We start from the raw sequence: 13,489 nt of genomic DNA on the forward strand, positions 1-13,489 counted from the left end.
GGGGGATAGCCGTCAGCCTTTTCGGGGGAAGTTTTGGGCTTATTGATTCGAAGCGTCAATTTTTGATGCACTTCCCGTGGTTCTGTTGCTGCAGCCGAGGTCCTAACTTCAAGCGAAAATGGATCGATCGCAGGAGTACCCTGAAGGCACTGATTTCGTTGTGCTACTGTGGTTGTGCTGCTCTTACGGGCCTTCCCAACACAATGTAACGAAAGCATCCAGCGGGCGTTCTGCTTCTCCATTACAACCACGTTTGTAAAGGCGCCCATCCGCGTTGCATAAGAACTCGAACGGACGAACCGTGCGGGGTCTTTTTCCCATTGCCTGCCATTCTCGAGTGCTTCTGCTTCTACTTCAACTGCGCGGTTTAATGTTCACCGCGGGTAGTAGACCTTGCTTCTTGTGGTTGCTATCTTCCTTGCCTTTGCCTTTGCAAAAGGGAATCATTCGATAGAACCGTCGGTCGTCTGCATCGGGTCGAGAAAGACATTTTTTACAAACTCGACAAAATAAAGACACTTCATTTCTTTGCTCGCTCTTTTTCCTTTTTGAAGAGAACCCCACTTAACGTAGGGGGCAAATCGTTTTGTTTCTTGAGAAACTGCACAGACCATCACCACGTGCACAGAAATGACTTTACCAGCTACACTTTATTCAGTCAAAGTGTACGGAGCACACTAAACGATTCAGTAGCATTTACATGATTTCGAAACATCATTACCATGGCCATGGGTGTGTGTGTGTGTGTGTGTGTGTGTGTGTGTGTGGGCTTCTTACCCTGGGAAGAGCCTCCCAGCGAATGGCCGTTATTCCGTTTATTGATCCTACCCTCGAAAAAAACCCTCCGACATCGTCGAAGGTCACCAAAACTGGAGGTCCTCTTGTGTGATCCTCTTCTAGGAAAAGCTAACACGTTTGATATTCCCTCTCGGCAAGAATAATCAATTTCTTAGGCTTCTTTCAGGAGCGCTCTTCAAGTTTTGCAACAGTAATTAAAAATAGCTCTCATGACCATAAAGTACCCTTCTCACTTCTCGTATCTCGGATGACACAATCAAATTAGCTACAATAAGACTAATTTAAATAATAGTAATACTTGCGCGGCTGAAATAAAACTATCTGTCCGTACCTCTCCATAGGGATGGCCACTCGGGCAATAAATCTTCGCCGACACTACACACTCTTATCCTCAAAAAAAAAGTAAAAACAGAAGCTCCGGCTTATAAGGCACCAAATCGTCCGTTTCATGGCCTCATCCCTTACCTCTAAACGAGCCCCATTTGCATTTGCTAGACGAGGGCGCTTATGAATAAAATTATCGGTACGGAGTTCCTTCACCGAAGGAAACTCCCCAGATGGATTGGGGGGCCGAACAAAACGAACCCAGCTGTGGTTGTTTTTGTTTTTCGTGCGTATTGGGGAGGTATTATCTAGGGGGAAAAGGTTTTGCTGTTTTTGCCTTCCTTCCGAAGTGAAACCCGAGTGTTTTCTACATAATTCTTCTACGATAAACAGATTCTCCTGTTTGTTTGGTTCATTTCGCCCCGGCCCCCCGCTAGATATTTATTTATTTTGTCCGTGCTGTACCTATTTCTCTGTACCGAGAAACTAGCTCGGGTAGAGCTTAGCGAGGGAAAGCACATTTAAATTTCTATGAACTTTGTGCTACCCAGCATGCCGTACACGTGTCAGCGTAATGCACTTTTAGTGTACGATAACATTCGCTCCATTCGCCAGATGTATTTCATCCGGGATGATGGAAAGAACGTAGAGAAAATCTTCAGCACACATGTTGGCTTCCATCGGTTATATCAAATTATCAACCCGTAATGTGATGAAAAGCTCATTCGCTCATGAATAATTTTTTAACCATCAAACCCAGAGCTAGAGCTAAACAGGACTGCTCGGGGAAAACTCGGTGCGCACTGAACGTTGTTTTAAACTTTCAGGAAGAAATGTAAACATCGCTTCGATGTGATGATGAATATGAGGACTGTTCGAGACATCTCTAACTAAGAAAATATATATTAAGTTAACTACATGTATGGTTGAAATGGCGCCGATCTTTGATACGGTAGGACAAAGTTTCGAATCCTACCCGGATCTATTCACCCTACGAGTCAAGGAAGCCAGTAATAGTATACCAAGACCTCTCGAGGTTCTTGTGCCAAATAATCAGGAGGTCTACACAAATTTATTGTTGTATATGCCTTCTACTGGTCAACAATACCATTGCGACTCCTCCGATACGCTTATTACAAATAATTACAACTAACTGTTCGATAGACAAATAATATTCAACTTCCTATAGTATGAATAAAATAAATTTTCACAATTTCTTACAAAATCATGTAACAAGCTGTAATCCATCAGAAAATGCCTGAAATTTTTTTGTTGATAAAATTCGTTTCATCAAACATCGTCCGGACGTCACTGCACATGTCCGCACGGTGAGCCTTCTATCCAACGTCAGTTTGACGTTTACGCGCTCCGCCGTTTGTTTACATCGCGCGTTCGCTCACGCAAAAGGCACGGGAATTCGCAGAGGCTAAAACGCACCCGAATCAAACAAAGTGTCCGTGTATTTTTTTGTTCTAATTTGCCGGCACGCTTTCTCTCCTTCCTTTTCTTTGCCAGCCCCATATAGTCCGCGTAGCCCACGATGCTGGAAATTACGTGCAACGATCGGTTGGGCAAGAAGGTGCGCGTAAAGTGCAACCCGGACGATACGATTGGTGACCTGAAAAAGTTGATCGCCGCCCAGACCGGCACGCGCTACGACAAGATAGTGCTGAAAAAGTGGTACACAATCTATAAGGATAATATCAAGCTGGCGGACTACGAAATCCACGACGGTATGAACATCGAGCTGTACTATCAGTAGAGCCTCGGATGTGCGCCGGCGAATGGTTCGAAAGGTGGCAGCAGCCTCTGTGCTACTGCTGCTGGTGGCTGTTGTTGTCATCGTATCGATTTTTGGCGTCGCTGCTTGGCGTGACCGCAGCAGAAATAACCGAGCTGTTGGAAGGTGGAATCTGAGCGAAAACTAAACAACGGCTAGGACCACAAATGCACATTAATATTGAGTGAAGGAGAAACGGAGCGCGTTACGGAGAGCAGGATGAAAGGAAACGTATGAAGAGAGGCAAGAGATTTTAAGATAAGCTTGAGGTATAACTAAAACACAATAAGCATTCATACTGTGACTGTTGGAAAGGGAAAATAAAAATTTACTAAAACTGAACACATCTGCCGCACACACGCGGGCGCTTTATATTGTCTCGTTTGCACCGAAACTTTAACAACCGGATGGGGAATCTATATAACACTATCGGAACCCACCATAAACCACCTGATCGCACTAGCAAACACCAGATTGCGCACTACTTGTACTGCCAAACGGTGGTGTGAATGTTTCCTTGCTCGCATGCAATGATTTATCGGTTATGGTAATGCGGCGAGGCAGCGTATGTTTGGCACCACACACCCATTCCGTGTTTTCCTTTTACAAGTAACATATTCATGCTCGCTAGCAGCACTCACCCGTCAATCTGCATCCCACAAACTCCGCTCGAGAACACACTCGGATGGCAAATCTCGGCTGTTGTGAAATTGTAAATGACGGTGGCCTCAGCGAAACGTGACGGGCTTATGAATTGTTGCCGCAAACGATGTCAATGCAAATTTCAATTCAATTCGCCAAGGCACCGCAGACTGCGATTGTTTGCGAGTGCCAGCGAGAGAAACGACCGAAACGAGAGCCACCAAGAAACGGAACGAAGAAACTATCGTCTGTGTCTCGGATATTGATTCCTATGCGAGACGGCGAAACGGGCATAAAATGGCTAAACTAATTGGTTTTGTAATTCAATTGCAGAGCGGCAGAAATTTATTGGTTTGCCTAGCGAGATGCCTCAGTCCTCGGCAGAAACTTTTATTTTACGACCGTTAATTACACTTTACTGCGGTTCTGAAGGTTGGTTATGCGGATCGGCCAATTCCTTAATTTCCGAAAAAAAAATATTTTTCTTTGAATCCAATAGAATATCCTAGCCTTTCTGGCGAACGTATCACACGCTGTTGAGTACCACGTCTCCTTTATCGATGTGAAGGCTTTAAATAGACTTTACGGTCTGGATCGTCCGGTGTCGATCTCGTGACATGATCAGCCCATCAGATGCCAAGCGAGTCTAATTTACTGCACAATATTGAGCTCCCCGTATAGCTTACAGAGATCGTTATTGTACCGATTGCCCCAGTGTCCTTCCACTCATATGGGACCAGGTCCTCCAAAATCCTCTATTGCGTTTAAACAGTTTCCTTATACTCGTGAGAAATACTAATCAATTTTTGGCTGCGTCAATATCTGGAAAATGTATTTGATTACCAGGAGCACAAATATTTCATGCAGCCCTGCTGGGTGGGTAGAGATCAAGAATAGTTCTGCGTAAAGAGCGATCGTCGTCGCTACCATCTTGTTTATGATCATAGAATATCACAAAAGTGAGCTTCAAATATCAACTTCGATTTATAATGCTGCTGAGCTGAAAATAATGTAAAATATGGTTCAGAGATTTAACGACACAGAATTCTACTGATTGAAGACTCAAAACCTATTAAAACAACAGATGCTCCAAGAAACTCAAGTTTTTAATTAGTAGCACAAGGTATACAAGCAGCCAATTATCTCAGCTTTAAAGCTTTTTAAATTCTTTCCTATGTTCCGCTTTAAAACACTAAAGGAAAAAAAACACATATGCTGCATTTGTCCAGTACAATATCCGCTTGGCCTCGTGCCATGGACGCTGTGCTTCAACAAATTATTCCATCTCGGTCTTGGCAACCGAAACCCCACGTGAGCGTCACAGTGACCACACACACATCACAAGTGCAACATATTGTTGCATGATCAACTGCCTCTGTGTTTGGGTCAAAGAACTGGTGTCCACCACAGCCGGCAAATACTAATAAGGGATTGAACGGCCCGGTGGTGGACAAAAATTGACCTAACCTTACCGGCACCTAAAAGTACCTCACTACGACGGTCGAGGCAATTTGTAAGCACATGTGGTTTGCATCCTTCAGTCCAATTAGCCTTTTTATCATGACCGCCATTCTTTTGTGCCTGCTAGTGGGCTGGTTTGTTACCGAAGATTCGTCACGACAAAACGAAACAGTCATTTACAATCCACCACACACACATAAACGCGCGCGTAGCACAGCCCATTGGAACACTCGAAGTTGGGCCCGGACACACGTAGTAATCCTTTTTATTGAAATCGATAAATCAACGTGGCGACACCGCGTCGAACCTGTGTGCTGGTGTTCGGGGTTGCGGGGTGCGGGCATGGGGGTCCCATTTTTCGGAAATGGAACTCGATTCCGGAATGGTTTTGCCCGCGCAACCCTCGAGAAAGGATATTGGCAGGAGGGCTTAGGGATTTACCGTATTGCCAATATGTCACCGTCTAGCGTCAATAGAGCTGGGTGTTGTGAACATTTTTCACCCGTGTGTTCCTGCCGCTTTCGGGAGGCTCGACAAACATAATGGGAACCTCGTAATTGCAATTTGTGGTGGCTGAACCAGGAAGGGAACCACGGGTGTGACAGGGAGTGCAAACTACGCGGTGGACCGATGATGCTCTCTAGCAATGGGAAAAAAGGATTTGTCCCGAGTTGAAGGCTAAACGGAAGTGCTGTTGAACGCTTCATGCCTCACACGGTGCTAGGCACCACTGTCACTTTCGTTGCTGCCTTGAGCTCCGAAAGCTTTTAAGTTCGGTCGGTCGGTTACTACCGCCACCTGTAAGTGAACGAGTGTGAATCGATCCGATCCGTTTGGATTAGGTACGTAGGGCTCGGGAAAGAACTTTCCAACATAAGTTCTCCCTCTCCGTTTTTTTCTCCTTTGATAGCCTCTCCCTGACAGCTTTAGAGGACTTTGCAATCTCACCCTTAGACGGGGTAAGGATATTGACTAAGCCCTCAGGAATCGGTCTCATCAGGTTGTCGCTGGTGAAGTCGTACAAGTGATTGAGCGAATTTACACCGACTAGATTCGACATAGAAGCACAGCAGAGCATGGAATTGAGTGTGACGCAACCGACACCTGATTAGCCGATCGATCGGTGAGAATTCACCCGGGGTTGTCCGGACATTTCAATCAGTCATGTTCGACTGAGCACATGAAAGATGAGAACGGTTTGTAATATCGGCATCAGCATACAGCGCAAACCGGACACGGTTGAACGTTCCTTGCAGTAATAGCTTGATTGGCAGCCACCTCCGGGATACGGGATACGAGGTGGCCTTCCCTTGACCTACATTCGTGCTCGTAAGCGCTCCGGTCGCCTACAGTTGCAATAACTGCCGGAACTCAATTATTCCATTTTTGACGTCGTAAAGGCAGTGTAATTAGATTGCCGGGACCGGAGTGTGTAATTGGGGCTAGCCAAACAGAGGAACCGGGGGTTTGCGTCAATAATGCTCAATTTCTAAGACTTTCGCAACCGAAACAGAAGGATAAGCGAACCACAATTTCCGTTCCCAAGATGGATTCAACCGCACGTGTACAGGCAAACTATTCGCTTCCGGGTCGGTCCCCTTTTAGGTAATCTTAATCCCCTATTCCGTGCTATTTACCACCATCTGCACGTAAACACTTCTGCATTCCCATTACTCTTTATGATACTACTTCATGTGCCGAGTTGCGGAAGATAAGATGGTGGCAAAACCCCAGCGTCCCAGGCCATCTAATTCTAGTACGGTCCAACGTTCGTGTACCAAACACTTCCTCAACTTTTAATGGGAAATTGTACGCTGCTTTAAAGTGATATTTGCTTCGGTTTCGGTGATTATGGCGAACCTTACTTTCAATGGAGGCGCCTGGTGCTTGGTAGAAATTTAACAGCAACCTGACTAAAAAAGCACAAAAACTTGTAGTGCTGTACATTGAATTTATAATAATGGAACATAAAAGGGAAATTTTACATTCATGCTGCGTGGGGCAGCAACAGCAACCACCAGTATCCAGCATGGAAAGCTTTTTTCAACCGTCAGCAGCCATCAAACTGGGCGCAAGATGAAAGACAAAACATTACAACGATCCCCATCCCCAGCTAGGACTTGTCATAGCCGGAAGGCCTTTTGTCCACTTTTAATTGAATGCTCCGGCCCAGAGCTGGGGGGAGCGGTTGGTTGTTATCACCCACACATTCCACTCTATTCCGGGACCATGTTTGTACGTTGCTTTTGTTATCCATTAAACAAACACACTTACTTCAATCAATAAATTGATTTTTCGTCAGCCTTCCCCACCCAGTCCCGTGTCCTTTATGGGGTGTCGTAATCGGATTCGAAACGGACGAGAATGATTCGTGTTAAAACTGGACGGGCGGCGAGGTTTTGGGACAATTGAGAGAAAAAAACCCCCAGATTGCCCACTCGACCATTTTTTTCTGTTGGTTTCCTTTTTAACCCAAATCCAACTCGCCTGTTGTGCCAAGATAGCCACGCTCACAGCACTCTCGGTCGGAGCTGTGGAGTGCCCGAGGAGATTGTTTTAATTAAAATTAGATTCAAATTTTCATCGGTTCATCAGATCGGGTGTTTATTTTCAATCTACGTTGGAATGTCCTTTCGCTCGTGCTTGATGCGTGTTCTGTGTCGGTGTGTTCCATCGATCGGGTTGGGTTGGCTAGGAAATGGAATTCCTTACTGATAAGAGAAGAAGAAAAAAAACTCCAAACTCTCGAACCCATTCGGATGGAAACAAGAGATGGAAAAGGAAAGGAACAAATGACACTGTTCCTACATGGAACGGTGTCCAGTGGCCGAGGAGGTGTGTTTTTCGTGAGCGTGACACCTTCCTTCCCCCCGGAAACGAAGTTTTCCCTCGATATGGCAAGAACCAGTCGAGTCACGGAATTCAATTTGAATCTCAAGTGCAAATGTATATGGAAGACGACGAGGACACCGATGGCGCTTCTCACCGTGGTCCCGTATTCTGAAGATGAGTTTTCCCATTCACCATTATTTGCCGAGGGAAAAGTTGCACGGTTTGCAAGAAGCAGAAATGCCAGTCTTGTGGTTTTCTTGCGATACTGCAGGTATGGTGTATGTTTTAGCATATAAATGCACTTCCATGATGTTTGTGATGGAGTAATGCGACGGTTCATAATTCATGCAGTTTTACAGAATTAGTTCATCGAACCAGTTCTTCCTTTTTTTGGGAATAATAAATTTTAAGTCAATTTTTTTGTGTGAATTCTCTCTCTCTCTCCATGTCGGTTTGCTGAATCTAAATAAACAGCTCGTATAACACACAATTAATATTCCACCAGAAACTATCCCTTAAAAACACTTTTACTCTTGGGAAATACAGCACGAAAGCGCTCCTTCAAAAAAACCTCCCCTAAAACATGTAATTCCACTCTCGTTACACGTGTTTCTTTTTCGAGCGGACAACGAATAAAGCACTACTTATCCTGTTACACATCATTAATCTCCAGGCCAGTCAGCTGAACACGCAAGCATGCCATTCTCTCCTTTCCTACTCCTTCGTCATCGTTAGCCAAAGCCATCTCTAAACTTTCATTAGCATGAATGAAATGCATTGAATGTGCGAGCCGTAGAAAAAGCTAACCTAAACAACAATCAGCACAAAATGGGCTCATTACCGTGCAGAGAAAGAGAGGTAGTGGAGAGTAAAAAAAATGACTCAATGAACCATTTGCTGTTCCAACCGATTGGTCATGGCCAGAATCGGTCTCGTGTCCGTACGTACGTATGTAATGTAGCGAAACGGAATGGTGTATTCCCGTTTCCATTTTGTTTGTGTTTTTAATGTGATGCTCTGGAACTGCACTATCGGGTGAAGGTGGTCAAAAGAATCGACTATTTCAGCGTGAAAAGAGCTTTAGTTTTTGTAACACAACAAATGGACTAAGAACCGTTTAAAACCAGATTTATAAGGCTCTAAAATAAAAAAAACTCCCATATCAATAGTTCGCCATAAAGTTACTAGTTTTTAGTTGGATTGAAAGTAATTTTTCTTCTTTAAGGAGTTTAATGCCCCGGTGATGCGTTTTACATGTTTTTTTTTTCAATTGATTTTTTTTTACAAAAAAATTATTTGTAGATCTCCTGCATACAAACTACTTCAATTTAATGGATACTAACTCAGTGCTACCCAGGTGAGGAATTTTTCAAATTTTTCTAATATTGTACTAATTGATGGAGACGCCCAGTACTTCACATGAGGAGTACTAATAACTTACTGCTGAGGAGAATTATGGGAAGTAAGCTGAGTAATAAGTTCGAATAGAATATATTTTGAACGTTTATCCTCGAATGATCGAGTGAATTAAAAGTCAAAGAGTCAATTGCACAATTAATGTGATATACGATCCTTGCCGTATAACGGCGGAATGGAAAGGATATTGGAATTTCAACGTAAACTATTCAGTTGTAATTTAATATTTTGCTTTCCTCATAAATGTTTTTAAATTAAACTCATTTCCTGCAAAGCCAACGACACAATCAACCAACAACGATATTATTAGAAGGAACCATAATGGATATAATTAAGCTGAAAAGCGTACAGCAGCGTTCCCTGGAAGCTCTAGTAAAAATAAATAAACAATCAATACGAACGATCACATCGAATGAAAACGATTTTTATCACGGTTTATTCTCGGAAAGTTGCTTGGTGCATTTTTCCCATTGTCCTGTCAGGTGTTGTTTTTCTTTCGCAACCTAACTGACCGTATACAATGCACGGGGGCATGGGGGATTAAAACGAGCAAATGGCTTAGAAAGCAGAACGCCCCGCTACCTTCATTACCACTTCCGGCCGAACGGAGATTTCGATCAACCGTCCATTACGTCCGTTTTTACAGCCCCCTACATTATTCTGTTGGGACTTCAAGGGAGCGAGGGGCGTAAAGGTCATTACGAAGGGATGGTAAATTCAGGTTAGCTTTACCTCCCTTGCGCTCTCTCTCTCTCTCAATAGTGTGTCCACACATTAGTTGGAATAAATTTCTGTTTATTCTGTGTCACATTCCATTCCTGCAATCACCCCTATTCAGGTAAAAGGAGGGTGAATGTCAATAATGGTAAGGCTCTAAGGTCAGGCATACGGTGTGGACGTTCGTTCCACATAAATGGAAGCTGGTTTTGCACAACCAGCCCGTACTCACAATGCATTAGCCCGCCTGCCACAACCTCCACCAACGATCGATCCAATTCCGAAACGAAGAAAAACTCATTTCTCAATGCCATTCCCGGGTAGTGCGGGTTTTGCTTTCCGGTTCGATTGTCCATTGCTATGGTTCCGAACCGTCCTCGAAGCAAAAGGCACCACAGTGTCGTAAATAATTAAACACTACAGGAACAACAGGAGAAAGCTCTTAATTAAAATGTATACAAGGCATGGCGTCGTTCCGGCCAAGGTTCGGTACGTTACGACCGTAAGCCGTTCGGAAATGTCATCCAACCTCCCGGAGAAGGCTTGTCGAACTGGCAACGCAACGAATCTTTGACATCTTCTCGCACCCCGCAGCACGCAGCTAATCGTCGGGGCAAGCGTGTAGAAAGCAGGTATCCGGCAAACAAAACACCTGTTTCACCTGGTCATTATGCGGGGGCACACTTCCTTCACTCTTCAGCGTTCCTCGTCGACCGTCCGTAGCCTAGCCGAATGTAATTAGTATTGATTGTGAATTGTTATCAAGCAAAAGCCATGCCTAACGTCGTGGGGATACGTGATAATTGAGATAGATCCTTAGGCTCGTTAGTTCAACCTTTTCCGACCAGAGAGCGAGAGCGAGAGAGAGAGAGAGGCAGTGAGATATCGTACAACAATGATGGCTTCCGTTTTCACTGAGGTGGAATCTACACCACAGAAAACGGTGAAATCGCAACCAGCTGTTGCATATCTGGAATGCATTTATACTTTTCTCCACCCTGCCAATGGTAGAATTGCCCTCCAGAGTCAGGGGGGAGTAAGGCTGCAATGCCAAAAGGGTGGTGGCCTTTTACCGTCTGACTGAACGGTCGACAGAACTGACATCGGTTTGAGCTGCCGACTGGAGCTGGTGCAAATTGGATTAAGTGCACTTGAGGTTATAGGCAACCGCGACCGGAGTGCGAGCAGCAGGTTAAATGTTTTATATGCTACCCTGTTATTATTTCCGGCATGGCACGCCACTACTCGATAATCCTACAGCCACGCTGCGCATCGCATGATGATGATGTACGATAACGATAACGATCAGCCTCAAACCTTTCCCAGGACACTTCAAAAACTTCACTCTCCCCCCCCCTTTTGCGCGATAAGCGTGCTGTGAAAACACCGTGAATTTAACCGTGAAACCGTTTGTCACTCTGTACTGCCATCTGTCGGTGATTACCGGAAGTGTGATGTAAAAATTGGCGAAAAGGTACATAACAGTCAGGTGTTACCGACCAGCACACCTCACGATCTCTAGCGGGCTATTGCATATGAGTGTGTGTGTGTGTTTCTGAGCGTTTCAGCCTCAGTAGAGTCGTTCAGTTCCCATGGCGAGAATGATGCTATCGATTGGTGTGGAGCCATCTGGAAGCTGCTACCGTCCACCAGACATCCCATTGCAGCGCAGCAGCATCAAGGAAGACAATTATCGAATAGCGTTTGCTAAATGGCGCCATCCTTTCTTCATTTAGCTGTTTAACGTGTCAACCGGGGGGCTGTGTGCGTGTGTGGCAAAACACTAGTGAGCGCACACACACATTCAGTAGCACCAAATTACGCTTAAATGGATCTCACCGGAGGGCACCCGGAAATGGAATCTAAGGGATTTGAATAGATGTATCGTTTGTGGTGGAGGGCAAAGGATTTTCCAACCGTTTGCCTAATACTGCCCTGGCATGGCAATTAGCTCTGGCAAAACGGTTGATCCAAGCCTGGTTGAATGTGTGTGTGTGTGTGTGTGGTGAATAATTAAAGTAACGCTTTGCGTTGAATATGCAATGAATAGAGCTGGGAAGCATTTAAGCCCGGAGATCGAAACCACACTCATGTGGGTCTTTAAATTTGGAGTGCGATATGTGTTTGTCCTTGAGTTTAAATTGCCTTTGCGATCTCTGTGTTGGATTTTACCTTGTTTAAGCGTATTCTAGGAGTAGGAGCTTCAGTGGCATAGTGGTAGAGGTGCTGGTCTTCCACTCGATAAGGACTGGGATCGAATTCCATTTAGCAGAATCATTTTTAACGCTAACACAGCTCAATATAAGTTACCTTAGGTGAGTTAAGATACATGTGGATGTCATGAGAGAAATTATGGAGCTAACAACTCCCCAAGGGCTTTAAGAATAGAAAGAAACTAGCTCACAACAGTAGTTCTCTCTCTCACTTTTTCTCACTTTAATAAGCTACGACCTCTAGTTCAGTAGCTAAATCACCGATCCTAACCAAAAGTAAAAGAAAAACTTGACATGGTAATAAACCTCCTGAGATTGTAGTTCGAACAGAAGGTTCGACATGAATATCGATAAGAAAAAAAAGAATCCATAGAGAAACTTTCGCTCATCTTTAATCTTTCTTCTGATGTCTGTTTTCATGCCCACTGTTCGCTTGATTTTCCAAGAAGGTTTCAAACAATAAGAAAGTACTTCCCGGAAGGTTGCACAAACTGTTGTATCCATGAACATATATTGCTTCACAGAACAGAGGTTGCACAATAGCGATAGAACGCTTAATGTAGCACGATTTGTCATACCCTAGGGATAATCAATCAGTTTTTATTGGTTGATTGTAGGGAAGCTGTTTCCTGCTCTTTGCTGCGTAACATGTTCAGGATTGTTTTTCAAGAGGTGTATTTCACGCAAAAACGTTCCATTGCTACCGTCATTTTCTCTGAAGCTTTTTTTCTGATTTTTCTCATGAAAAAGGGATAATGAAATACTTCTACTAGGACTCCATTTTCGAGGTAGAATAACATGTTAGTGGAAATTCTTATCATTTTGTTTTCCAGAAATGTATGAGTAATTCAATACTCATTTTTCCTGAATTATAATAAACCTTCCATCATCGAGCTTCTCCTCCAACTCGATTGCAAGTTTATTAGCAGGCCAAAGAAAAGCATTCATCACCATGGCAACCGATTTGACGATGAATTCTACCTCAGAAAGAAGAAGCTTTTCCTATCAGCAGAACGCCGCAAAAATAAAACGTTTAATCATTTTTTGAAAATCATTTTTCGGCCGCTCAATTTATCGGTAACGACAATTTCCCAATCGGTTCACGTCCTTCAATAAATGCCTACCTGAAACCGAATAGAAGAAGCACTGGCAGAAATATGCTACCCATAAAACTCCTCCCACAAGGCGCACAAGTTTTCCGTTTCGTCTTCTGAAACTGTGGTACAATGGGAAAACGGTCCTCCCAATCATCGGTACCCGCCGCCACCGTCACCACCGGACCGGAAGCACTAACGCGGTTCGGGAC

The 13,489-nt window shown here is 44.2% G+C and overlaps 2 protein-coding genes across 2 annotated transcripts in view; both read left to right on the forward strand.

Moving 5' to 3' along the window:
- The window catches only part of LOC118508169 (neuromodulin), a 55,635-nt gene that overhangs the window by 2,823 nt on the left and 39,323 nt on the right, over window positions 1-13,489 (forward strand). The window lies entirely within an intron of this gene.
- Window positions 31-3,246, forward strand: LOC118508170 (ubiquitin-like protein 5). The gene has a single exon (XM_036047719.1). The coding sequence runs from the start codon at window positions 2,663-2,665 to the stop codon at window positions 2,882-2,884; it is 222 nt and encodes a 73-aa protein (XP_035903612.1). The 5' UTR covers window positions 31-2,662; the 3' UTR covers window positions 2,885-3,246.

Source organism: Anopheles stephensi, chromosome 2 (assembly GCF_013141755.1).
Source record: "Anopheles stephensi strain Indian chromosome 2, UCI_ANSTEP_V1.0, whole genome shotgun sequence".
Lineage (NCBI taxonomy): Eukaryota > Metazoa > Arthropoda > Insecta > Diptera > Culicidae > Anopheles > Anopheles stephensi.

Coding starts and splice junctions, on each gene's coding strand:
- LOC118508170 (XM_036047719.1), top strand. CDS start 2,663: ATGCTGGAAATTACGTGCAACGATCGGTTGGGCAAGAAGGTGCGCGTA.